We start from the raw sequence: 27,884 nt of genomic DNA, 5'->3' as shown, positions 1-27,884 counted from the left end.
GTCAACAAAGTCCCTCCCCAAGGGCCGACCTGTGCTAGCCACAACCTTGTTTAATAAAAAAAAACCCCAACAAAAAGCCCAGTGTGGGGATTTTGGTGCTTAAAGGGTAATTTTGCATAGCTTGAGAGATTCGAAGTGCCTCATGTCATTTAACGGGAACACCCGGGCATGTGAGAGCCAGCAAGTGCCGCCCGCGGGGAAGGCGGAGGCGGCAGCGGTGAGCACCCACCAGGTCGTACGCCGCCAGGACCTTCCTCTGCACCTCGGGCACGGTCCCCAGCGGCTCCAGGTAGGGAAAGGCATCCTTCATGCAGAGGGTGACGGAGGGCGCGTTGTCGCCGCTCACGAGCCGCGAGGACAGGGTCAGGATGCACTGCTTCAGGCTGGCGATGGGCGGCAGCCCGCACAGCTCCTTGACGGACACCATGGCGTTCTGCGGGAAGGACAAGGAACACGTGAGCACGTGCTGCACCTCAGCTGCGGCTTCGCCCCGCTGCCCGCCGTCCCCAGCCCCTCACGGGCCCCAGGGTGCCGGTGCACGCAGCAATTCCCGGCCGGCCCCGCTCGCGGCTCCCCAAGCCTCCCGCCAGCTCCAGCCCCCCCGGCTCAGGTACCCCAGCTGCCAGCTCTGCAGCTACCTCGCACTGCAAATCCAGCCCCAGCGGGGACAAGCGCTGGTCCCCAGCGTATTAACCCATCAGCCTAAAATGCTGTTTCTTTTCCCAACTGTTCCGACTCCAATTGCTTTTGATGCTGTAATCTCCCGTCGTTAACATCCTCCAGCAAGAACAGGTTCGACAGACCTCGGATTCCCATGGGAAAGGCAAGCAGGAAAAATCCACTTGGTTTTCAGCCTTGCATTACCACAACATAAAGAAACCAACACTCTTTCCCCTTCGTAGGTCACACGTAAGAAAATCAATACTGGCTATACAGGTCAAACCACGCTAACGTGCCAGGGTTCATTTATGTATCAGGCCAGGGGAGCTCATACACACTCATCCTTCAGCTTCTCGAGTCGCACAGCGAGTGACCACGATGCACAAAATCGAGTAAGACAGAACTGTAACAACTCAAATGTTCCCCCCCAACGTCTTGCTGAAAAGCCGGACATCAGAAAATGCCCAGCTAATTAATAGAGGCTCATTAATCAAATACATTAGCACGCAGTTAATTCTAACGACTGTGTCTTTGCGAAGCATTCCCCAGAACCAGATCTTGTATGGAAATTTCGTTTGGAGGGCACATGAATGCGGTTTCCCAGTCGGATTCAGAGTATTTTCTTCTTCGTAGTTCACGCACGTGAGCCTGGCCAGGACAGACGGTGGAGTCAGCGGCTCAGACTGGTTACTGCCCAGGCCTGCAGGAAAGGAAAGGCTGGGAAGAGGCTCCCAGTCTTAAAAATACGCTCCAGCTATTCCTGTCGGAGTCATTTAAAACTTATGTCATTTTGTAAACTGCTCCAGCTGCCAACATTTACTTTGCTTTAGACTCCGTCCAGCAGAGCGGGGTCAATGAAGTGCTCTGCCTTTTTCTCCCGTTTTCAAGAAAGAAAAATGAATTGTTTCTGTATCTTTCCCAAGGAGACGGTTATGGCTGATTTCAGCTATTTATTAAAGAAAAGTCATAGTTTAACACCACTCAGTTTTGTTTCTAGGCAGCGTCTGGACTTCCGAACCGCGCTGCCCTTCCCAAAGCCGCGGAGCCGCCCCGCTGCGGAGCAGAGCGCCGGGAGGGCTGGCTCTCGCTTGGCCTCAGCTCTGCTTTCTCAGAAGAACACGGCCAGTAACGCACGCGTTTAGAGAGGCTGCACTGATTTCTGAAACACCTCTGCCTAACCCCACCTCTACTTGTCAGCCAACACCCATAACTATCGGCCGTCTGATGTCCAGTCACAGGCTGACAAGGGCTGCGGGTCTGAAGCTTCACCAGCTTCCACCAGCTTCATCAAGCTCGCCCTACGAGCCAGCAGCTGGCACCAGGACCTCTGCGTCCACGTTCAGCGCACGCACACGACTACAGCCTCATACCTGCATGTTTTCTCTCATGTCGGTGGCCTCTCGTAGCGGGTGCACTGCCAGCTTAAAGATGTCGTCGATAGTCTTGAGACCGGTGTTCCTCAGCATGGTGTACTCCCTCGCCTTCTTGCCTATCCTCACCGAGAGGCTGCGTTTCTGGGCCTTCCCGCCCCCACTTCGGTTGGTTATTGCAATGTGAACGAAGAGGGTAACGTGCTCCATGATATCGCCAACGAAAGACCGCAGCGGGATGTGCCGGTATCCGGGCTGCAAGCACTCCAGCGGGATGGTGTACTGCCCTATGAACTCATCCCCAATGTAGTCATCATCCAGAACAACAAAACGGATCATGGCAAGCTCCGGCAGATTGATCTGGAACTCAAAGCTTTCGTCAAAAATGGGGTTATCACTGTTTTGCTGAACAGTTTTAGTTCTTTGTTCGGTGCAGTCCGCGGGGATCCCGTGTATTTCTATGCAGACGTAGGGGTCTATGACGTCCCCTTTTGCACATGCACCCTTGGGCTTTGGAAAGTTCTGACCACTGATTATTTTGACGTGTAGGACTTGGGGAGACACCCCCGGAACAATGCCCTTGGTATTGGCGCTGAAGTAAGACACTTCCTCACGCATCACTGAAGGCCTGAGGACATACCCGCATCCCCCGTTCTGTAGAAACCAGCCAGTGTGCAGGTCCATCATGGGCCCCGGGGTCTGATAGTTCATCGCCACGATCTGGCAACCACAGTTCCAAAAATCTTGAGGATTTAAGTTACTGGAGTCTATCCTCATAGCACTCGGGTACACCCTGGACAGAAACTTTTTGTTGTAGTTGACAAAATCTTCAGGGTATTCATTTGCGATCCGACTGGCCTCTGCCTCACTGAAGGAGCACATCTCCCAGTAGTTTTGAGCTTTCATGGATGTCTCAAAGTCTTTGTATTGGACAGATTTGCATAGGGACACCAAGTCGGACAACTCCCTGCAGAGCCAGATCAGCTTCGGTTCCCTCGAGAAGTCCTCTGACAGTCTCCGGGATATTTCAGCCTCTTCATCTTCATCTGTGACTTCTCCTTCTAATATATCCTGGTCGCAGGGCAGCTTCTTCCCCTTCACAATGATCTTCATTTTCAGTTTCTCAGGTGACGGGAGGTAGACTTCTGAGGATAGAGGTGCCTCTGTGTAGAGTTTTGCTCCAAAGACCCTCTTCATGTGTTGCACCACTACCTTCTGCTGTCGTACGGAGCAGTGGTTCCCCAAGCAGAGAATCAGGGGGTACTCTGAAGCAAAGAAGGCCAATTTGTTTATTACCTCAATGACACTGCGAAAGGCAAGTGGCGATGTCATGTTGTTGCGGTTACAAATAACGGGCTCGTTATCTGGGCCATCACAGACGTCTAGTTCGATACTCCGACAGCTCATCTTCAAAGCTCTGACATAACCATTGATATCAGCTGGCCCTCTGAGCTGGTCTTCTATTAGATACGTGTTGTGGGATGCATTGATGTAGTAATGTGACAAAGGCTGTGTCATGTCTTGGACAATTTTTTTGTGCTCTGGGTCAAAAATATCACATTCTGGGGATAACAAGTATTGAGTAAATCCATCAATTGCAAGAAAACCTTTCAACCGCCCTTCTTGAGAAAGCTCATACCTGCGTATAATATCGAGACACATTTCTTCCGTTATGTGGGTCACCCCTTGCTCCGCCTCTAAAAACAGCATGAGGTCGTTGGCATCTAGATACTCTTTGTTTTTAGATATCTGCACAAGCAAGAAATAAACTTCAGGTCTCGTGCAAAGTTCGCTGAACGCTTCACAAAATTCCTCTTTTGTAACTCTTGTTGTCAGTTTCTCTTTGCTCTTCTGGATTTCCTTAAATTTTAATCTGATCTTCGATTCCTTTAAGGTGGGGTTAAGTTTCTTTATTAGCTCCACAGACGTATCTTCTAACATTATGCCATTACCATCAACGTCTGCTGCTTCGAATACAGTTTTTAGCCAGGCAAACCGCGGGGTATTGTAGCTGCCTTCCATCAAATCCAGGGGCTGTTTGCTACGAGAAACCAAGTACCTTAATCCTGATACCCAAATATTGGCCACATCAGCCGAATTGGCAACCAAGTCAAGGGACTCGTAGTTCTCACCATGAATTACCGACAGCGCACAGTCCTCAGAAATCTGGTCAGCAAGCCCATTATTCCTGAATGTTTCTGTGTTCTTCCCTAGTCTGATTTCTTTTATAGCAGAAATATCAAGCTTGGCTTTCTCAAGGTCCTTCTTGGAAGGCTCCCAGCGAAGAGCCTGCAGGTCAGGATCCAGAGTAAAAAAACGGTTATAAATCCGGGAATTTGGACGAACTTTCTTCAATTCACACCCAGCCTGCATAAAGCTGATACAGTCGCTGGCGCTGCTTATTTTCTTCTCTGATGGCATGCTGCTGAAGGACACTGTCTTCTTCCTTCCACATTTTTGGTTTGAAGGATCCTGTGGAATAATTACATTAAAAAAAAAAGAATGAGTAAGTTTTCTTTGGCCATTCCAAAAGTGGATAAATTACAGAGGAGATATTTCTATGTAAAGGTAATTCTGAACCTCAAAACACAACATATCACCCCTTCCTACAATTCAGTCCCTACTGAGCTATAAAATACACTGAGCTACACAGCGACCTGATTGATTGTGGCATTAGAGATACCAAGTTTTCATGAGTGACATCTGCAGCTACTAAACTGCCTTCCAGATCTCAGCAACTCGCTACGGCTGTGAGGAGGTGGTGTCCAGCCGTGTCACATACATCTTCAAAACAGACATCCATGGGAAAAGGGGTTTCATGGGAAGCTCCAGCACCTGGTTAAGGTCTGCACAACCAGAACTGGGGTGGACCTCACCAGGATCTAAGCGGTGTCGTGAATAAAGGAGGAACTTTGGGATAAAAAGGCACGCGAAGAGAGTCTCAGCCTGTGTGGGAGGAGAAGGGGAAGGAGGCCCTGAAGCAGCGCTGGGAGGAGAGCCTGGGACAGGTCAGCGTGCCCGTGGGGCACGTGTGGCAGCTTGGTGCTCAGCAGATGAGTGCCCTGCCTCAATTTTGCCTCTTTTCTGCCACCTCAGACACCTCACGCAAAACTGAAACAAAACCCAAGAGCAGCGATGAGTCAGACCCCTGAGACACACACCCAGGAGAGCCTTGGCTGTTTTATTTCTGTGTGTTTTCGTGTCCTTTGCCCAAGGACGTTCTCCCTAGGCTGAGATGCCCATCTCTGCTGCGTGCAGGACCACACGGCGCTCTGGGCTGCTCTCGTGGGAGACCCACGTGCCCCTCTGCTCAGCCCAGACCTACTTCACACTCCCGTCTCCCCGTCGGCTTTGAACAGCAGCTACGCTGGGCACCTCTCTGCACCAGAACCAGAAAACGCTGCGGGAAAACGGACAGCCAGGCAAGCTACCCAAAGCCTTTTTCTTTAGGGCACATGTTCTAACTCCTGTTGAGAAAATACTTAGCCAGACACGTGTGAGACTCTTTTCAGTCTCAGCTACCTGCTTGCTGCTAGATTTAAACACAGCTGCCTGCAAAGCTTGCTGTAATTTCAGGGCAGCAACTAAATTTGAATCTTTTCCCACATATTATCAGTTCAAAACATTTCACAATAATTATAAATTGCAAATCATTCTTTTTTTCTCTGCATGATTTCCATCTACTCCATTAGTATATAAACTATTCAACAGTTACCAGAAATATTTTTAAAACGTCATTCAAGGCTGTAATTAGTAGTGGAACACTTGTTGAAAGTGCTTTCCCTCCTATTTCCCTGGCCACCAGCAATACTTCCCCAGTTGTCTGCCTTCTGCTGCTGACGGGCCTTTTGCTGCCTGGATCTCGAGTAGAAGAGGGGTCCCAAGGTGAGGAAATTTTGTCGCTGGGTGCCGGCACAGAGCCCCGCACCACGCTGCCCTCCCGCCCAGCCACGAGAGCTGCACCGGGGACCGGCTCCCCAGGGACCTGCTCAGAGACCCCAAAGCCCCCGACGCCCAACCCCTTTGCCCCGGGAGCTGCCGTCTGCCGCGTCACCCACCCTGCCGCCAGCCGCCCTCCCCTAAATGCAGACCCCAAATGCCAGCCCTGCTCTGGCAGCGCCCTGCACCCACCCGCCGCTGTCCTTCTGCCGCCCGTGCCCAGGCAGGGCCCCGTGCAGCTCTCCCAGGCACCGAGCACCCGCCTTGGTGCACGGAGGAAGAACATCTCCACTCACTCCCTGCACGTTTGTATAGGTGCTCCCAGCAAACCTGTCACTATAAATGTTTCTACGAAATCGCTGTCGTCATTCACTCACTTCATTCAGTAACATCTGAAACACTTCCAGAATCCCAGCCCCTCAGCCACTGGATTTGGAGGTGTGGGATCTGCTGGGAACACGATCAACACCTCTAAACTTCTCACGCTGAAGATCTCTCATTAAACTGATGCAACGACTTCTACTGACAGGAAGAACTACTCCAGCCACTTATTGTAGCACTTCTTCTGAGAATTAGTCTTAAAAAAATAGGAAGAAAGGGAACGAAGCGAGTGCCTTGGGTCAGCTACTTTTCTAATTACAGTTTTCTGCTAAAATATTCTGTTCCTGCATTAACATACTGCATTTTCATACACAGCTAAGGCCACAACATCTTCAAGCAACAGATGCTAATGAATACAAAGGGATGCAGTCTATTACCCCGCGGGTTCTAGAAGAGCCTTTTCCTTCTTATTTCTTTATGTTTACAGGACCAATATTTATATTGAAGATTGATGATTAATAAGATTATTTTTCTCATGTAGGAAGATGTATTAACAGCCTTTGAACGTGCAGTGATTCGTTCCTTGATGGAGAGCTGTTCCTCCGGGCCAGACCTGGGAAACTCCTCAGAGCAGCAGCTACAGGTCTGCCATTCCGTCTTTGCTAGAGAGATGGGAATTGTTATGTGACTATTTTTCTGCAGAAAAATAAAAGCCATCTATTGTTAGTTCCAAGATACCTGTGATGTAAATATTTTTACATCAATATTTACCTATTGATGTAAATAAGCCATGGAATTAATCAGCTATTTTTGGGGTATTAAGGTGGGGAAAAAACCAAATTGGCCTCATGGAGAGTCAACAAAAGTTGCCTTTTAATTTTCAGCCTTAACTTCTCAGGGATTTGGAGGGAATTACATTATCCTCCGCATCCTCTTTCCCTGCTCGTGTTTCTGACGGTTACTCCTGGTTTCGTACTTGGTGGTACACAAGGAACATCAGAATCGTACAACGGCAGCTCCTCACCTCTGAGCAGGACTTCCCTGTATCTTTTAATCAACTGAATAGAATTCAAGCCTAACCCATGGGCTAATTGCCTAAAATTAACAAGATTTGAGTATTATTGACATTGATAGGATTATTTTAACTAACACAACAGTCTCCCCTATCTACTCTATAACACACACAAACTCTGCAAAGCCGCAGTTGCTAACTGAGCTTATTACTGCTGCGTCAGCCATTCCCCCTTGGTCTCTACAGAACAGGAACATACGCAGCCCGTCAAAGTGAGAGCTGCTAATTTAGATTTAATGAGACAGTTTTCATTCATAATTATCAAGCAGTAAGTGACTTTAGTGTTGCAGAAGCTCAGAATGCGTCTCTGTATGCCCGGATGCCGCCTTCTCAGCCTGGCAGCCCGGCAGCAGCCTTCGCGCTGCCACAGGCACGCTGCTGGACCAGGCACCTCCAGACCCCGGCGCCAGGGCTTAGCCAGGCCACGTGCCGCCAGGTCCAAGGGACCACCCCGGGGAGCAGAGCAGCGTGGTCTTCAAGAAGTGTCCTCCCTCCACTGGCCTCCACTCGCATCAGAGCCCGGAGATTTAAACGCACTTTAGCTCGCCACTGGTTTTCTGCTGAGCTTAGTTCAACTGAGCCTACAGGCTTCGGTTCCTAATTTTAGTTTAGCAATCTTTAAGTCCCTACTTTAGTCTAATTTCAACACGTTGCTCTTCTAGGACAAGACATCCAGTTGAGAATACTTCTGTGCTGTGTTGTCTCCAGTGGCTGAATTCCTGCTCCGTTCTACCTTTCACTGGAGACTACCACCAGCAACCAGCACAGCCACCTGGCAGACCAAGAGCTGCCAATATTTCAGGTGAATAAACAGCAAACCCGCTCTCCTGTGCTGCCTGCCAAAAACATCCACACTGCGAATTCTCAGACACCTCTCTGCAGTATTCACCCACACCAGAGCACTTCTTCCTTTTCACTAACCAAAGCACGATGAGATGCACCCCTGGATCTTGGAGGTGAAAGGTCTGTCTTTCTCCAAGATGCTAAGTCCATCGAAATTGCTCTTACCGCACAGGAGCTGGCCTAGGACTGCCCTTTATCCCCAGCCACCGGTACTGATGACACTGCATTTATTGTGGCAATGAAAGAATGAAAGGCAAGGATGACGTCTGCCAGACAAAGAAGTCTACAACAGTGTGAAAACAAGCACCTAACTTGTAGCTTTTCCACCCCAAGACCTTCTCTACCAGAGATAACGTAGCTCTGTACAAAACGCTGCTACTGGAAACAAACGCAACCAGCTTGCATGCAACGGACCCACTCAAAAAGAAAATCCCTACTTCTGTGGGAAACCTTGCGCTTTCCCAGGCAAGGCACTTCCTTCGAAGTGACTCAAAGTCTGGTTTCCTTCGGTTCCTTGGACACCCCTACAAGGTGACCAAACCGGCCGACTCCTGCTCCTGCGCCTGCCTAACACCCACCACGCAAAAGCACTTCAAAGACCTCCACCACAAGACCACTTCAACACGCGCGTAGCTTGCAGTGAACGCGCTGCTGCTCTGGCATCGGTTAACACCAAGGAGACAGACCCCAGTGCTGGCCTGCCGGCACCCCAACATCGCAAACAACCGTTTTCTAAGGGTTTCTAGGGGAGGGATTCAGAGCTCCAGCCTAAGCACACTCCCAAAATAGGAGACGCTCTCCTGTTGAACACATCATCCTCGTCAGAGGGACGGGATATGTAAACAGTGGGATCAGTAAGCCATCAGCAGTTGTGGGAAAACTCCACCCCATCCACCCTGACCTTTGACCACTCCATCTTCTGCTGTTTAAATCAAAAAGCAAACAAAAATAAATACGTGAGGTCAAAAAAATCTGAATAGACATGCTCTCCACCTCATCCCACCCCCTTTACCAAAACGACAGGACATAAATTGTCGAGCCGAAGTTAAGAAACAGGGCAGCAACAAGAGCTGTAGAACAACCCTGCACCTGGAAGTCAAACTCATGAAAACTCCTGTTTTCAGGTAAACAAACTCATGAGGGTAAGGTACCTGAAGGGCCTCTAAAGCATCGACAGCCTCCCAGGAGTCTGCGAAGGGGGATAAGCAGGGCAAAAAGCATCACCTTCCCAAAGAGACCAAAAGCTTTTAAAGAGCTGCAAGGCTTCTGTGAAAGGATGTGAAATTCAGTAACGATGCTAAGAGCTAAACTTGTTAAGTGCAGTTAAGAGCCATTGCCCCAAAAACCAATTCACGTTTTCACCAGTGAGCATCACTGCTGCTGAAAGAGAAGCTTTACTCTGATCTTTGCCGTTTCCCATGAACCTAGCACCAAGAAATCAATAACAGACAGCTTAGCCTGTCCTCATAAATAGCTTGTGATAAACGGTGTGTCCTAAAAGCTATCTGCTCTGGAAACTCCAGATGATCCACTTAATTGGCCAAATTATTATCTGATTTCCACCCCTCCCCAGAAGAAAGTAATTAGCTCTGCAGGGTGGGTTTTTTCTAAAAGCAAGAGTGCTGTAGTGTGAGGATAATAATTTTGATCTTTTGGGATGCTTCTAGATATTTCATTTCTACACGAGGAAGAACCCCAGTCCTGGAAAATCTTAAAGCTTTACAGTACTTGTGGTGGGAAAAATGTACTTTTAAACGCTAAACAAAGAAGTCTAGTGGCACACGGTGTGGCGGGCTGACAAATGATGGTGTGATTTTTCTGCAATGAAGTAAGTCAGAGCAGGGAAAGTTTATATAAACTATCCAAGAGAACACATAGGGTCAGTGCTGGGGCCAGAGCTGCAACCAGATCTCCTGCGCCTGTGAGGCTTGGTCTGTCTGCCCTGAGACGGGACTCGACGCTGGAACCCACAGCACTGGTACATGACCACTACAGGTAGCGATGATCACTGGAAACTCGCATTCATTACCAGGACAGAAAGATTTCTTCTGTGAATCCCAGCCACGTTCTGGCCATCCTCAGCGAGCACCCCAGGACTGCCCATTTTGCAGATTTAATCGGTTCTCCTCACAGCTTCTGGCATCACAACCAATTAACGAGCTGAACGCCCTCTAATCTTTCTTGGCAAGGCTTGTAGGATGCAAGCATCAGAGATCCACTGCAACAACTCACAGGGCAACAGAGAGAAGGCTGCCTACTCCAAATCCACCCAGGCTGAGAATGCCTGGCACACAGCAGCTGCCTTCGCACGGGGCTGACCCGCCAGCCAGGCTGGTCGCTGGGGCAGGCAGCGGTCGCACCGGGGCCGACCGCACCGCTCACCAGACTGCAAGAGCAGACGTTAATGCTGTGGGATCAACCTCGGTAGCCTCTTGGACGCAAAATTCCTGCTAATTCAGGGATGTGAGCACGTGCGGAATAAAGACTGGATCCAACGTTTAACACACGCGCTCTTAAAAGCAGAGATGCACACATCATGGAATACACAGAAAATTTAAGGCAGACCAAAAATACGACATGGACAGAAACGTGAGCAATAGCTTCAGAACGCAGTGTCCAACAATTTTCCAAATACCAAAACAGTCACGCCGGCGTGTCTCCAAATCCAGCCAGTTGTCACTAACCAGCAGATTAACTCGAGCTCCAGCTCCATGCAGAAGCCTAAGCACTACTGTCACTCGTGAGAAAGCAAGGACTCAGGGATCTCAGACACAGGGAAGAAGAGAGCCATAGGGAACCAAAATATCAGCATCTACAGTGGGTTTTTCTCAACTCCCCAGAATTACCCAGACATCAGGTATGGGTACTGGACTGTCACCAAGGCCTACAATAAGGACTTTACAGTCAGCTTCTCATCCAAAGGGGAGGAAACGTCACCCCGCAAAATGGGCACCCCCAGGGCAGAAAAAGAGCGAAGACCATAGCTTAACCATTCCGGGATGCTGCATAGTCCCCGCCGGAGAAATTCAACAGGAGGCAAGATTATAACAGCTTGTCTGCTTTCCTCTTTCCCTCCATTACTAAAAACCCCTTTCAAATACTGGAGTGTAAGGCTAGACACAGATAGAAAAGAATGTCTGGAGGAGATCTTTGAGAAAAACATCTGAACCAAAATGACTGGCTGTTCAAGGAATGCTTTGTTGTCTGCTTGCTTTTTTCTTTTCCTTTCTAAATCGCTAGCATTGCCAAAATTATTCACTTTTACCTTGAAGAAAGTTTACCTATGCTGTTTAAATGACAAATAAGAGCAAAAGAAAAAAGCAGTAGCACATAAAGACTCCAGCTGGAAACACTTTTTGGAAGTGGAAACCGTGCAATGCAAGCAGGGTTTATTTTCTGGCAGGGTACGACACTGAAGTTGCTTCTTCTGCTTGCTTTTATAACTGGGGCCAGGAAGCCAAAGTCAAGAAACTTCCCAGAGCACGAGAACATGAATGCCTGTAATGAGGCTACCACTTCACCGCTCCTCCTGCCATCATTGTCCCTGAGGTTTTCTCTCACACTTCATCATCCAACTGGTTTCCACAAGGAGATTCCCTAAATAAAGGTGCAAGTACCTATCCTTTTATCACATCTACAGTGAGAAATAAATTCCTGTATGACACTTCAACACATAGACACGACACCTCCGTATAACCCTATGGAAGACCCCACGTGATGCAGAAGATTTTTCACCGATCCTCTTGCATTCTCCCTGTGGAACAAGCCCTTCACCTAGGATACCCCAAGTGCCAGACGTACCTCCAGTTGGGAGGAGGCTTTTAGTTCGGGAGGGACTGACCCACCCTGAGATCTGGTGTCTCGGCATCTTCCTGGCAGCTCTGAGCGCCGTGACCAGGAGGACTCTGAGATGTTGCTGTCAAACACCATGCAGGCTCACTGAGAGTTACAGCATGACCCTGACACCAGGGCTGCCGCGGCCCCGGGGAACAGGAAAATGAGTACTGTGGTACCTGCACATCTCAGCACAGCGTTAACGTTCATCTCTTTTGCTAGTCAGAGATAAGACAGCCCCGCAGCGAGCGCAGAGGACACTGCCACAACGTCCTTCCAAAACACAGCGACCGGAGCAACTTCCTCCTGTCCCTAGACGAACCCAGATTTGGAAGCTGCCGCGCACACGAGCACAGGGGTGGGTGCAGGCTTGCCAACACGCAGGAGCCAACGCAGAGACGCCTGACGCAGCACCCTCACCCAGGGTCCTGCGAGCGGGGAGGCGGCGGCAGCAAGCCCGGCAAGGCACGGGGCTCGGAGAGGGTCAGCAGTCAAACTGCAAAGACCCTACAGGGCCTGAAGCCCTTGGAACGATAGAGGACGGTCATTTGATTGCCACGTCACCGGGGCAGCATCATGCACCACATCCCACCACACAAAAAGCCCAGTGTGAACACGACACGCTATGCGCACACCTTCCCGCAGGCTTCTGCCCGCTATGATTTTATTTCTGCATCTCTTCGAAACAGCGTATGCTTGAAGTATTTTGAAGAAGTTAGTTATTCGGCCATGGACAGGAGATCAGAGCAAGACTTTCTCTGCATCCCTTGTTCAGATGGGAAAAAAAAAACCCAAACAACCCAACAAACAACTGAAATGATGGACTTTCACTGAGAGGGAATTACAAGAATCTGACCTAGCTGAACTTAAAATATTTTTTTATTATTATTTTAAAGAGACCTCCATTGCATCTGTGGTAAGTCCTTAAAACCTGACAGAAGACGATGACCTGCAGGTAAATCATCTAATCAATCCATGGAAAACACTACCGGAGCCAGACAAGCCAGAAAGAAGGCTATGCTGGTTAAAAATGTCTCAAACAGGAAAGAAAAATAGCTACAAGAAAAACTGAAAATAAGAGAAGGTGTTGGTGTGGTTATAAAGTAAAATAAGGAAAATTAGGAAATGGGTAAAGGAAGAAAACAGACTGTCCCAGTTTTGGCTGGGACAGAGTTAATTTTCCGCCCAGTAGGTGCTGTGTTTTTGATCCAGTATGAGAAGGATGTTGATAACACACTGATGGTTTTCGTTGTTGCTAAGAAATCAAGGACTTCTTCCAGCCTCCCATGTTCGGATAACAAGGAGGTGTGCAGGAGCTGGGAGGCAGCTAGCCCAGGCTGGCCAACGGAAATATTCTCTGCCACGGCTGTCACGCTCAGTGTACAAAGGGGGGTTGGCCGGGGGGCACCAACTCTTTAATTCCCCCCCGGGAGTTCGAATTTTTCCGTGACTACTTCTGTGAGTTTGGCGAGTTCTGCAAAATTTGCAAATTGAGGCAAAGTTGTGAGCTCCAGGAAACCTGGGGGTTGCACAACTGCTGCTCGGGCACTGGCTGTGAATCGGTCCTGAGAAAGAGACTACATCGTGTACAGCCTGTTGTGCATGTTCATTATTATTATTACCAGCAGTAGCGTTTCCTTTCTTGTCATATTAAACTGCCTTTACCTCAATCCACGAGTTTTTCTCCTTCCCCTCCCAGTCCCACTGCGGGGGGGAGGAGGCAGCGAGCGGCTGCGTGGTCGTAGCTGCCGCCTGCCGGGTTAAACCCCGACACAGGGAAAGGAGGAGCGGCAACCAGAGGAGCTGCGACACGCAGGAGAAGGGTCTGGTGGCAGGTACGGCAGAGGTGGTCCAGGCAGTTCATTTGAAAACATGAGGAAGAGGCGGAATCCCACCAGCAGTCCAGCACGAAGCGGGAACACTGGTGGTGTTAACAGTACAAAAGAGCATTTGTCTGCTAAATGACATTAAGAGAATTCCAGTAGTAACTCAGGACGATAGGCCAAAGCAGTTTAAAAGGACCTCACTAATGAAAACTTTGCCCCAGGGGTACTCCCCTTCATTACACCTCAATGCTGGATTTGCAGAGTAGCTGTGAGTGGGTATTTTTCATTGTCAAAACAACAGAAGAGCTGAAAAAAGATTTGATTAGGAAAGAATAAAAAGACGATTAGCATCAACTATTTCCAACATTATGCAAAACAGAGCTTGTCAGGCTCACCTGGCATCTCTTTTACGAAATCAAAAGTTTGGTTGATACACGAAATAAAGTCATTGTAATATACTTAGACTCAGTAATATCTTACGGTTTCTGCAATGCATTTGAGCTGGTATTGAATGACAATTAGATTAAGGAGATGTAGCAATAAAAATAAACTCAGAAGACCTTAAACAGATCAAACACGAGATAAATTATGTGTCTCAAACACAACAGTAAACGTGAAACACTCATCACGTAGATGTGCTTCAGATGGGATCCTGCAGGGACCTGCTCTCAGCCCAGTGCTATCTGGCATTTTTAGAGTGACCTGGGAGAAAGCACAAAATCAATGTACATGGAGCCTGGAGATAATACAAAGCCAAGATCTGAACAGCTATGAATAACAAAGAATATGGCTCAGCGACCAAAAGTCAAAAGACTGCTTGACAAGCAAGGTATGAAAGAAAAGCGTGTTCTGATAAGGACCGAACCGCGAGGTCACAGAACTGGAAGCTCAAGGGGCAGGCCCTCTGTGCAGGACCGTGCTCCAGGAAACAGCAGCTTTGGAAAAGCGGCTCAGCTGTGTCATCACAGATGATCAGGACCAAATGGAACAATAAGATTGCGGCGGTGTACTCGGTTGTATAAACTTCGTATCTGCTGGGGATAGAGAAGTTCTAACAGCTTTGTGTTTGTCCATCGTGTGACAGCCCCGGTTTGGAAATCACCTTGGAAACTGGAGAGAGTTCACAAAAGACATGAAAACCAGGTGGTTTTGGAAAGCCCATTTGAGTGAGACATTCCAGATTCTTTTAGTTCAATACACATATTGTCTGGGCACGAGCAATTGCAGAAGCCCAAACTGATATCAGGAATAACTTTAACGGACGCTTCTTGCCCCCTAAAATAAAGGCATATCTGGGCACTTTTATTCAGAATGTAATGGTTCCAACTCAGTAGTTTAATTAAATAGTGATTCATGTATTTTAAGAAGTCCTTTAAATCAAGTTCCCTTGTTGACCCTGTAGAAACTCAAGCTGCAGCCTGGCATTGTCACAGATTATAGGTGAGTATGTAAAGATCAGCACCACCATGGGATACATCCTTCCCACACCCAGCAGCTGACACGTTCAAAGGAAAATGAAGATTTAGAAAAACCACAGGACCAAGCCCCACAGTGAGGATAGCTGAAGAAGGCCACAGCTCCCGAGGGCAGCAGCAGAGTCTCCATCACTCCCAAGGCACTCGTCAGCACCAGACTCCTCCCAAAGGGACGCCACATGGGGGCAAACAGGATTTAAGTCCCACATAACGGAGAGCAGGCCAGATTTCAGGGGTATCTTCTGGCCTGGTTATTTAGGTGTTAGCTCAAAAATTCAATCCCATATGTTTCCAGAGAAAACTGCTGAACGTGACTACACCATCTGGTATCACGGCACTGGGGATCATGAGGCGCTAGGGGCCCAAAATCAGACGACCAATTTAATTTCATTCTGAATCTTACAACAATCCTCCAGGAAAAAAAATGTGTAATCCAATAAACCACCCAAATCTCCATAGTCTAATCACATTATTTTAAGCCCTTTTTAATCACCTTAAATTATTTCTTCATTAATCACATTTACGCTGATTCAGATCAACCCCAATCCTTCAGCTTAGCAATGATGTTCCAAAACTCAACAGAACGAGGTAATCCAACCTTACCAAAGGCAGTCGGGGGCCCACGAGGCAGATCCCGGGGCAGCCCCAGCGCTGCCCAGCTCGCCCAGCCGCGGGGGGTGTGCGGCCCGCAGCCCCTGGGCTCGGGCAGTCCTGGCCGTGCTTTGCTATCCCTGGTCAGCAAACCAGGAGTTGGGAAAACCTCCTGACTGCTCCCCTGCCAGGCGTCCCTACGCGTGCTGAGGAATCTCAGAAGGATTCCGCTCCCATCTGCAGCTCTTCACTTCGTGGCTCTGTGCACACCCCATCCTCCGGCTGTAAGTACGAGCCACGGCGGCCGACACGCGGGCAGACCGCGCCGATGGCGAGACACGCTGCTGCTCTGCTGAGGGGCACTGGCAGGGCGAAAGCTCACACACAAGGGCAACGACGATGTCAGTGGTCTACTTAGCGACAGGATAACAAACTAAACGCCTCCCTTCAAAGCAAAACACAGATTTCCCCAGCAAGACAGAGGAAATGACTACTTGAGAGACAGCTGTGGCAGCCTCATTAAATCCTGTTACGTGAATCTACTAAGTAGGTGTATTCCAAATTTTCACCAGTGCAGACGTTGACTGTTTGCATCACTCACCAAACTGATGCAGGTTACCAGCGCTTTGATACGTCTTCACAGCAGACGGCAGCATCGTAAGCATCAAATTTATTTGAAGAATAACTGATTTGCTGTGGTGACGCATTACAATTTTTATCACGTTTCCTCAAAACTATCCACCTTCCAGGGCAGAATTCACCTACTTCCACAAGCTCAAGTCTTAGGGAGAGAAAAATCAGTGGGTTGGTTTTGTTGGGTTTTTTTTTAATAAATATAGGACTGCAATTATAATGTAATTTTATTCTGATCATACATTTCGCTAAATAGCTATAACTCCTTTTTCTCACAAGTGAATTAGCTGATGCCTGAATGCTCTGGTCCCTTGGGTTTCACACAGCACACACACTGGTACAGTTTAAGTGTATCACCAACCCGGCGTGACTGCTTCCATCCAGCTCATACTTCAACGTTACGAATTAGTGGCAGCAGGGGTACGAAAAAAACAAGAAACAAACGACAGTACAACTATACGGTAACTGCAACATAGCTTAGCACTTCACAAGAAGCAGCTAACATCTCAAACCTCCAATAGTTTTGCACAGGTGCAACATTTAGAAAAAGCTGAGCCAGAAAAAGACGTTGGGTCTGGTACCAGAGGAGTGGGAACGGCGCTGCCTTCTAGTCCCGCTGCGAAGCCGCCAGCTGCCCCTACCCCCCTGCACAGTGGCCACCACCGCCACCAGGCACGCTCCCCAAAGCCATTCGAGAAGGACCCAAGAGGCATCTGCTAAACGCTGGCAATGTCTAAAACTGCACCGGGGCCCACACGGCGGCAGGAGCACGGCATGAGCGAGCTGCGGCTCAACAGCTGGACAAAACGTGGGACTTCCAGTTACGCTGCAGGGAATTAAGGAAAAGCCATGCCTGCCGAGCAAACGCAGCACTTCCTACGTCACTACACAGCCATGACAAGGATGGAAGCTGTTGACGCGAAGCACAAAAAACCTGCAGGAAAGGTACGTGCAGGAAATTGCCACTGACCACTGGGAACCAGGTTTCCACGGACAAAAATCATCCCAGAACTCAAAGTCCATCCAATGGGCCCTTTGAAGTAGATGACGATCCGCAATAGCTGTGTGACGTAGCAGTTGCTCATTTCAAGCTGTAACCTGAGGAACACTCACACACCTTTAGTCCCCACGCTCACACTCTTCATCTGTTCATACCCTGTCCATCAGCAGAGGCGTGCCTGGGCATTCGGTCACCCAACATCTCCTCCAGCCCTTTCTAACATCAGCGCTCCAGCTTTTCAAGACTTTTAGAGCTAATCCCTCCCACCAGGGAGAATCCCACAGATTCTGAGTTTGTCGGTGCGGTTTTTACACAAAGAGATATGGTGAAAAGATAAATGTTAAGGAAAAGCCTTTTTCTTGCTCTAAAAGAATTGGCTCCGTCTTCTTTCTTCTTATTTCTCACCAGTTCCTTTAGGGGGGAAAAAATTGAAATTTTTCCAGCGGAGGGCTACAAGGATGGTGAGGGGACTGGAGCATCTCCACTACGAGGAGAGGTTGAGGGAACTGGGCTTGTTCAGCCTGAAGAAGAGAAGGCTGCGAGGGGACCTTATAAATGCCTACAAATATCTGCAGGGTGGGTGTCAGGAGGATGGGGCCAAGCTCTTTTCAGTGGTGCCCAGCAACAGGACAAGGGGCAATGGGCACAAACTGAGGCACAGGAAGTTCCGTCTGAACATGAGGAAGAACTTCTTCCCTCTGAGGGTGACGGAGCCCTGGCCCAGGCTGCCCAGGGAGGTTGTGGAGTCTCCTTCTCTGGAGATATTCAAGACCCACCTGGACACGGTCCTGTGCAGCCTGCTGTAGGTGACCCTGCTTCAGCAGGGGGGTGGGACTGGGTGACCCACAGAGGTCCCTTCCAACCCCTACTATTCTGTGATTCTGTGATTCTGTGGGTGTATGAGCAACGAACCCTCCCCAGCACGTTGCTCCAAGGGCAGTGAAGGGTAAAGAACACCTCCACTTACTTGCTAACCCCTGGGTAAAGAGACCAGAGGCCGGGGAGCAGGGACACGCACTCCTCCTCGGGCTGGGCTGCTCGGCGCCCACCGCACCTGGGAGAAGCCGACGGCTGAGCTCCGTTTCTACAGGTGACACTGTACGTTTTTTTCTAGCTGCTGCTGGCCACAGGAAAATCATCTTGCTGTGAATATGCCATTTTGCTAGCTTTTTAAATGCGTCTGTCTTTTAATGGAAGACTAAAAAGGACAATAATTAAAAAATCATATAGTTTTCAGTAAATTACAGAATTCATTTGCTTTGCCTGCCAGCTTTCAATTTCAAATCTCTTAATGAAATTTCCAGTCTTAACCCTAAAGCAAAGCTTTACGCAATGAAGGGCAGACATATTTTATATCTGTTTAATTATAATAATGAAGACTTTGGTAATGCATTTAAAAGAACTACAGTATAATCAGGGCTGTATCCAGAGAACTGCTTTGTTGTACCCAGGAGAATTTGTCTGCCTTAATTAAGTCTCCTCTCTCAGACACAGAGCGCAGCGACTCTTCCATCTGAACTGCCTCACGCGACTGCACAGCAGCTCTACTTGCTGCATACGGCACACGCTGCTTCTCAGCCCAGCTTCTGCAGAGCGAAGCAAAGAGTGGGAAAGGCGGCGAACAGGCCGAGCAGCGTCTGTGCACACACTGCACGCTGTGCACGCGCTGCCGGCCTGCCGTTCAGCACGGGGCGCCGCGCTGGAATCGCATGCCCTCCTGCTCCTACTCGTCTGAATCAGAGGAGATTCTCTTAGTTCACACAAAGCAACTCTTCTTTACCTGCCTCGGTGCAATGAAAGCAGAATCTAACCCCCAGGAGCGACGTATGAGGCTGGTGGAAATCCCACTCCTAACTATACCGTATTTTCTGGTGACATTCTTTTAAGAGTCTTTGGAGTCTGGAGAGCAGTACAAAATACTGTAGTATTACCAGATAACATACAGGTAGATTAAAAAAAAAGAGAAAATCTATCAGAACTACCACAGATGGTACACTCCACTGCTCATTAATTTCAGCGGGTTTTGTCTCTGCTGTTGTTCTGATTTTGAATCAATAGTGGAGCTTACGGAAAATATTTTCCTCCTCCTGCTTACACGTGAACAATTAAAGGTTTTTTTCCAGACCGTGTTTTCAGCTGGGATCATTATTAACCGAGAGAAGAAAAGTAATCCACTCTTTGTATAAAGTAAAGTGGAAAACATTTTTTAACTATGCACTTTGGAAGATGATAGGTTTCTAAGGCATTTTCCAAAGCCCATTAAATTCTCTGTCACCGAGTTGTTCTGCTGCTAGGTAAATTGCAGCCTGCCGATAGCCTGCGATTGCTGAGTGCTCGCTATTGATCAAAGCACGCTGGTGTAGCTCAGCCAGCTGAAATGTCATTATTGCCCTCACGAAAAACGAACGCTTTGTCCTGCAACCGCCCGTCGGCATCTGGAAACGCAGCCCCCGGCCGCAGCGCTCCCTCCAAGCCAAGCGCGGTCGTTCGGCGAGCGCTGCGCGCAGCCCACCAGCACGGAAGGGCTTCGCTTGCGCTGCTTCTGCGTTCAGCAGCCTGGCACGACCCAACCTCAGCCAGCAGCTCCTTCCTAAACCCTGACAGAAAGCATAATTCTCTCCCGTCAGTAACAACGTGCCCCAGAATAAACTCACATGCAACAACAGAAAAGTGTGTGACACTACGAAAATCCCACCATCTGGAAATTAGCCAAAATACGAAATTACAAAAGGTAAATCTGGAAGGGGTCTAAATACATCCTTCGATTTCAGGGTCAGCATGGCTACCAGGAGTGGGAGAAGGGAAGGAACCAAGCCTGACAAAAGCTGGAAGGTAGAGCATTTTTAGAGTATTAAACCGAGCCGGGCTGTTACTTTCCAGGATTTGCAGCTTGCTGTTGGTGGCACACTCCTTCTGGGTACCTTAACGCTACACTTGGAGAGTTTTCCTCTTTCTCTGCTGCCTGAAAACACAGGGCTTGAAATCGAATTCTGAAATCCAGGCAGGAGAACCTACAAGCCTGGCTATGCAGCAGGTTTTCCTTGCATCCATGTCTGAAAAGCTCCAGCACAGCTGTCACGTACCACTGCACACGGAGTTACAGGTACTGCGGTATCAACCCCTGAGGCGACAGGTCCGACTCCAGAGTAACGTCCACCTAAACAGAAGTCCGGTTACTGGGAATCACAGAGCTGATGAAACAACCCCAGCTCCTGCCAAGTCAACGAAACGTTTACACACAGATCTACTGTACTCAGTGAAACCTCAAAGACATTTGAGCGCTTTGCTGATCTCAGCCTCACCCACAGTCGTGCGGGGAGCAGAGGGCGGAGGAGCCGCCAGTGCTGCCGACACGAGTTACACTGAGCCGCACACCACCCCTCCGTTTTCAGAGACTGCCGTTCTGTGAATCACATCGCCGTGGTAGGAATGTATCAGCATGCAGCAAACATCAGGCAAACAGCTGTCTGAGTAAAACAGGCACTTCTTCGCATTGCAGAAAAGACACCGCACACCGCTCCTGACTGTTTTCAACCAGACTGCTTGGCACGTCTTCAGAAAATCCAGACTAAAGATAATCCTTTTCATTTCTGACCATAAACGTGACCTGAGGGCAAGTAGGAGAAACGGACTCGAAACCTCTTAACCTACACGGTGCCCCTTTGACCATGAGTTCCCCAATAATTAAGCACGATGTAATAACCAGTTCAGCGTGGATAATACCAAATGTCGGTTTCTTACTTAAAAGTTTCAGTGCAATCGTTCTTCTTTTTTGTGTTTCAGTGTTCCTGCTCATGCAATGCCAGAAGAGCTACACAGAAGTGCCCCAGTACCTCTGCTGTTTCCTTTCAATGTGCTTGAACAGCAACGACACAAAAAAATGTTTATTTCAGCCAGGTTTTGTGCAGAGCTGGTCCAACGCACAAGCAAAAGCAGGTTCAGAAGCAGCCCGTAGGCACAGCCTCACTAGGGAAAGGACACGCTGGCCACAGCTTAACCTGAATTCTCAGAGACAGAAACTGTCTCGAAAGTCTACCAGCTGCAGGTGTTTATGCTACGGGGAAGAACGGGACTAAAAGGCCTGGAAAATCTTTTTTGGTCTTCCTATTTAAGCCTGTGCAGAGAGACAATGTTTGGCAAATAATGTATTTTAAATACACATCCTGGACCTGTTTATACTCCATTTGCGAGCAACATAGAGAACTGAGCATAAAGCTGCATGAAGTCCTTTGGCCTGAGACAGGACATGTGGGTACGAGCACACGGGCGCGAGCACCGGCGGAGCCGTGCAGGGATTTCACCACCTCCTTTCCAAGTGCAGCCTGTAAAATTATAAAAAACTTGGCATGTTCTGAGCCATGTCAAGAGCAAACATTTTCTCCCACACAAATTATTCCTTCAAGCCCAGAGAGCAACCATGTCTTGCCGGGGTGATTATGCAGCATCCAGATGGGGCAACAGAGGCAGAACGAGAGAGGCAGAACTCCAGCAGATAGAAATTGGGAAAACCAGCACAGAACTTCTCCCCTTCTAATTACCTTGGTAAAACAACAGCAGAATGATACGAAACGAGCAACCCTTCCAGCACACGCTGCTGCTGCCTGGATTAATCAGATAGAGCCGTTCTTGAAACCGATACATAAATTGACGTTAGTTCGGTCTGCATGTATAATTTCAATTCACTCTCATTTTTCACACCAAATGATGTCAGATTTTAATTAAAATCTTTTAACTGAAAATTAAAATGTCAGTGGTGATGCACAGATGCTGCTGAATAGATTTATCTTCTCCCTAACATCAAGAAAGAGGAAATACCTAAGGGCAAGCGTTTCAAGCGATGCTCTGCTCAGCCAGCACCAGGGACTGAGCAGCACTGAATTAAGTCCCGGGGTTATATTTCTTTCCCAACACACCTCTTGCTACCAGTTACATGCTTGCAGGATCAGGCACTACGCAGCCTAACTCTGTTCTTCAACCAGCAGGGGAATGCAGAAGCAAACAGCTCCCAAATGCAGTGTACCAGCAGGACGCGTGCCCCGTGAAACTCCAGACAGCTTTTTGACTCCTCAGGTGAAAGACGGCCCCTTGGCAAACCTGGAGCCATGGCCTCCACCACCACCCATCGCCCACGCAGGAGTGTGCTCCTCTGCCTCGGCCTCCCCGCCATGGCAATGCCGGCCCACCCTCGGGGGGACCCACCCAGGGGGGACCCACCCGCCATGGCTGAAACCCAGCTAACCACCCAGCTCACTGTCTCAATCCACAGACTGCTCCATCTACACCCAAGGTCCACAGGACCACTGCCACCAAGCCAGACCTGCAGTTCTTTTCTCCAAAGCTGCTGTTTCTGGTGCTTCCAGAGATTCTTCTGCTTGGGTCAAAGGAGTCGGTTACAAACTTTGATTGTCCGCCTCAAAGTAGCCACCAGCTTCAGCCTGGATTCCTAAGTTCACGCATGGTTTGGCTGGGCCCATCACCGCACGCAGCCAGGCCGCTGCTGATGCTGCTGGCCGTTTGGGGAAACGCTGTCTCCGATTCCACAGATAAAGCCCATTCCATGGCTTAACTTCATTTCATGGCTACAAATTCAATAAGAGAGACAATAAAATGCTGCATATTGCAATGTACTCTTAGAGTTAATAGGGAGCCCTTAAGCACAGTGGGAACATAAACAAAAATTAAGGCATGAATCATAGAGAGCAAATCACAAAAGAAAAAAAAAAGACAACAGAATACTGATACAGGAAAGGGGTGAAGAACTTAGAAAGACAAGAAGCAAGCTGTGAACGGAGGCCCATGCAGAAGCAGCACTCGGGCACGGGCAGCACACTGCAGAAGTGGACGAGCCAAAGGGCTTTCCAAGCTCCCTCAGTCCAAATTTCTCTCCTTAAAAGAGCACCTGAAAACGGAAACCTCCGTTCTTCAGGGAGCGCATTTACTTCTCCACAAGTGTTAGCAAGAGTGGCACTACTGATGCTGATGAAAGGAGGGTAGTTGAATCACTGGAGCTAGTTTTGGGTTGCTGCTGATTTGATGAGGATCTGCTGCTCAGGCTGCTCGTGGTTTGAGCCTAGCTTTCTGATAAAACGTTTCTGTGTTCTCCGTGACTGCATTTACCACCCTTTCCTCGTTCTCGAGGTAGCTAACATCACTGTACCTGTCAGGTGCTGGGGACAGAAAATTATTTCTCTGCAGTATTTAAAAGGCTGAAAAAAGTCAATGGATACAACTAATGGGCAGCTCTGGTGCTGCTGTTCGTACAGGATACAGCAGTTCCACAGAGCTCAATTACATTATGTGCTTGCACACAGCAATTTGTGCTCCACAGGAAATACTCTTCTCCTTAACCGAGTCTGGCTGTTAAAACAGATCAGCCAAAAAAAAACAACCAACAGATTGGAGGTCGGGATGGCAGAGAAGCCAGCCTGACCTTCCCAGCCGCCTGCGGAGCGCAGGGACATCCCCAAGCACCCCTCCAGCGAGCACGCTGCGTACGCACCACGCAGCCACGCGTGGCAAAGACGGCGGACGCAAAGCCGACGGCAGCTCCATCCCTGATGGCGAGGGCCGAGAGCAGCTGGCCTGGCAGACGCCGAGGGCAGAGACCCGGCGAGGGCAGCCGGGCAGCACGGTGACACCCAGCACCAGCCACGGCTCTGCCAACGAGCCCAAGCGTTCGGTGCTCGACGGCCTCCCAGGGCTGGTTCTCCCACCGCCCGCGCTCGCGGAGCCGATGCAGGGTGCTGGCGGGGCGGGGGGCCTGGCCGGCAGCCCAGAGGCAGCAGGCACAGCCCGGCTGGCTGCCCTGCACAGCGAACGCCCGGGACACCCCGCACTCAGGCACGCACACGGTGAGTCACAGCATCCATTGCTTTCACTTGCCAAAACTATTTAATAAAACACTAGTAGACCGCAGGCTTGAGATCTCACAGGGATGTTTAGACTGAGAGCTCATCCAGTGACGAACTCCTGGCTTTGGAAAAGGCTGTTACAACCTATCTTTGGTCGTTTACACATTCTCTCCTTCGGCGTGAGACCCACCATCTGCCTGCTGCGAGCTGCCAGTCAGGCTGCCGTACCACCAGCCACCGTGCTACTGTCACGCAGACAAAAGCCCCTCTCGGTGTTTCCACCCACACGCTGCTTTCAGACTGGTGCCCGAGGAGGAGCAAGAGGCTTAGGGCTAGAGGTGGTGGGCAGGAGGACTCGGTCGCTTATCTCCCCAGCACTGCCATCCAGGCAGGCTCTTCCTCGCCGCGAGCAGCGGGGAGCACCAGCAGGCCCCAAGCTCAAGCGGGGATCCCAGGAGCAGACACCCCTCACCTGTCACTGCACAGGGACTGCCCGGCCTCTCCTCCGCCCTGCCTTTGGGACACTAAGCAAGGGCCCTGAGAGCTAATAAAAATGGCAGCCCTCCGTCAGACCCCTGATCTGACCTTCGACATGGTCAAAACCCCCCCCCGTGCACCAGTTCATTACCCACAAGGTCAAAATCACTCGTGTGATTTCCCCTCCTGCCCCTCACCCCACCCTGGAGAAGCCAAGCAGGGGGAGCAGCACACGGAACGGCAGCGGCTACGTGTTCAGAGGGGGGCTGCGTGTTTGGTGGAGGGATTGTGTGTTCAAACCGGGGGCTGCGTGTTCAAACTGGGGGGCTGCGTGCTCAGAGCCAGGGGGCTGCGTGCTCAGAGCCGGGGGGGCTGCGTGCTCAGAGCCGGGGGGCTGCGTGCTCAGAGCCGGGGGGGCTGCGTGCTCAGAGCCCGGGGGGGCTGCGTGCTCAGAGCTGGGGGGCTGCGTGCTCAGAGCCCAGGGGGGGCTGCGTGCTCAGAGCCGGGGGGGCTGCGTGCTCAGAGCTGGGGGGCTGCATGCTCAGAGCTCGGGGGGGGCTGCATGCTCAGAGCCGGGGGGGGCTGCGTGCTCAGAGCCCGGGGGGGGCTGCGTGCTCAGAGCCCGGGGGGGCTGCGTGCTCAGAGCCCGGGGGGGCTGCGTGCTCAGAGCCCAGGGGGGGCTGCGTGCTCAGAGCCGGGGGGGCTGCGTGCTCAGAGCTGGGGGGCTGCATGCTCAGAGCTCGGGGGGGCTGCATGCTCAGAGCCGGGGGGGGCTGCGTGCTCAGAGCCCGGGGGGGGCTGCGTGCTCAGAGCCCGGGGGGGGCTGCGTGCTCAGAGCCGGGGGGGGCTGCGTGCTCAGAGCCGGGGGGGGCTGCGTGCTCAGAGCCCGGGGGGGGCTGCGTGCTCAGAGCCCGGGGGGGGCTGCGTGCTCAGAGCCCGGGGGGGGCTGCGTGCTCAGAGCCCGGGGGGCTGCTCCACCCGGCACGCAGTAAGTTCGCGCACCCTGCTCCTTCCTCCCCGCCCAAACCCAACTGCACCCAGCAGACTGTTTAAAAACAGAGGCCGTTGGAATTCAGCAGCAGTCCTAACACCTTGCAGGAGCCTTCCTGAAAACCAAGCATTTGGATTAATTTTATTCTAAAGCCTCTGAACAAACACCCAGCTCTGCCATAACACTGCTGCTCTCGCCTCGCCTTCGCAATTCAGTTCCCACTGTGGGGGGCTATTTATCTCATTCCCCTGGCAACGTAAAAGCCATTTCTCCAGTCAAACCTCTGCATTACAGATGGTTATTTTCTCCTTTATCCTACGCCCGCGAATCGTCCGTTCCGCGCGGAGGCGAAGCGCTCAGCTGAGCGATGGCAGCGGCGGCAGAGCAGACATCCTGCTCGGGCAAGGGCCCTCTCCCAGGGCTTCAGGCGGTTGGCGAAGGCCTGGCTCCAGCGTCACGCTGGCTGTACATCACCGTGATTACACTGACCGGGTTACTCTGATTGACTGGAGAGGGAGCTGGACAGGCAGGAAACTGGCCCAGCAATGATGCACTGATGTATGCTCCTCTCCAGCAGCTCAGGGCCTCTAAACACAAAAACATTAAACCCATGTTTTTGAGAAGCATGACAAATCACGTCAAGTCATTACAATTTTATTAGAGGAAACATCTTCAAACGCATTGATTGAATTAGGAATAATGACTCGGACCTAAAGATATAAACCTCTAATCGCATCAGCACTAATGACCTCCCGAAATAGAAGGGAGGAAGTCGGCATCTCCAGGGCCAAGACGCAGCGCGTGACACGAGCCCTGTACTGGCTGCGCTGCAACGGGCAGAACTGGGCGAGAAGACAAAGAGTGCGCAGAGCCACAGCACAACCCACGCGTTAAACAGCTTCAGCTACCTGCGACTTTAACCAGCGCTTGTTCTCGCGCTCCAACAAACGTCGAGACACTTACTGGAATCAAAAAGCAGCCTATGTAAAAGCAGGAAGTATTCTTCTGTGCATATTCACAATGAATATGGAAAAATGGACGTCTTCAACCCGTAACTGCCTCCCCGACACAAATGGCTTCCGGTGTGCACCTTCCAACGTACACGTTGCACGCAAGCATCCCGCAGAGCAAACTGCCAGCTCCCGGCAAGGGACCTGCAGCAAGCGGCCAGCTGTAAGGCGGCATTCGCCTTCCCGCTCCTCTCCTGCAGCAAGCCCGACTCCTGCCCGATGGAGACACCGATCGCCCTCCACGGAGAGGCCTGCCGAGAGGAGGAAGACAAGGCGAGGTGCAGACCTTCCACCGCACGCAGAGCCGAAGGATCGACCCAGCTGCACCTTACCTCCCTGATGCTGGCTAGCAGAGAAAAAACATCGCCACTGAGTGCGCCTCACCTGCAGCCTGCGTTTTGAGGTGCCCTTGTCAAGATTAGGGAGACCTGAGCCTGGTAATGAGCAAGGAAATGTGCCAAAATGACCATCCACCCTCTTAAATGTTCTCCTGGGTCCCAGAGGTGGCCAGGGATTGCTCTTGTCCCTGCCAAGGTTCAGACAGTCTCAGGGACGCGTGCAGCCTGGACTCCTCTCCAAATGCCGGCGCACACTCCGCAGTCGGGGGGGGAAGCGGAGCACGGTCCTGGCGCGGTGCTCAGCCGGCCCCGAGGACTGGCATGTGGCTGCCGCCTTCTCCCGGCAAAGCCCGAGAAGTCTCTTCACTCTGGAGGCACCCACGGGTGCAAGCAATCAGCTACAACGAAGCTGCTCCGCGTGCATAGTCGGGGCCTTTTATACTGAACCCTCCTTTTATCATCCCCCAACAGCAAACATTATGAAGGATGTTTTACCCCATTTTCTTCTTCTCCCCTCCCATGTTTAGCCCTTCCCTTCTTGCTCTGTGAAAACCCTAAGCAAAAAGGAAGAGTGAAATGAACATATGTTATGTCTGCCAAAATACAGACAATAAACTGGGAGAAAGTAAACTGCCCTTCCCTAAACTCCACAA

The 27,884-nt window shown here is 50.4% G+C and overlaps 1 protein-coding gene across 3 annotated transcripts in view; it reads right to left on the bottom strand.

Annotated features, from left to right (window-relative positions):
- The window catches only part of PLCL1 (phospholipase C like 1 (inactive)), a 172,341-nt gene that overhangs the window by 25,654 nt on the left and 118,803 nt on the right, over positions 1-27,884 (bottom strand). For all 3 annotated transcript variants that reach the window (XM_075430873.1, XM_075430875.1, XM_075430874.1), the window contains exons 2-3: positions 2,031-4,502; positions 230-433 (exon numbers count right to left, since the gene is read on the bottom strand). In XM_075430873.1, the coding sequence (XP_075286988.1) occupies positions 230-433; positions 2,031-4,502 (2,676 nt within the window). The remainder of the gene's footprint in view (positions 1-229; positions 434-2,030; positions 4,503-27,884) is intronic.

This window comes from Opisthocomus hoazin, chromosome 9, assembly GCF_030867145.1.
Source record: "Opisthocomus hoazin isolate bOpiHoa1 chromosome 9, bOpiHoa1.hap1, whole genome shotgun sequence".
Classification (NCBI taxonomy): domain Eukaryota; kingdom Metazoa; phylum Chordata; class Aves; order Opisthocomiformes; family Opisthocomidae; genus Opisthocomus; species Opisthocomus hoazin.
The sequence above is the reverse complement of the archived record's forward strand: the minus strand, read 5'-3'. Positions and strand labels throughout refer to the sequence as shown.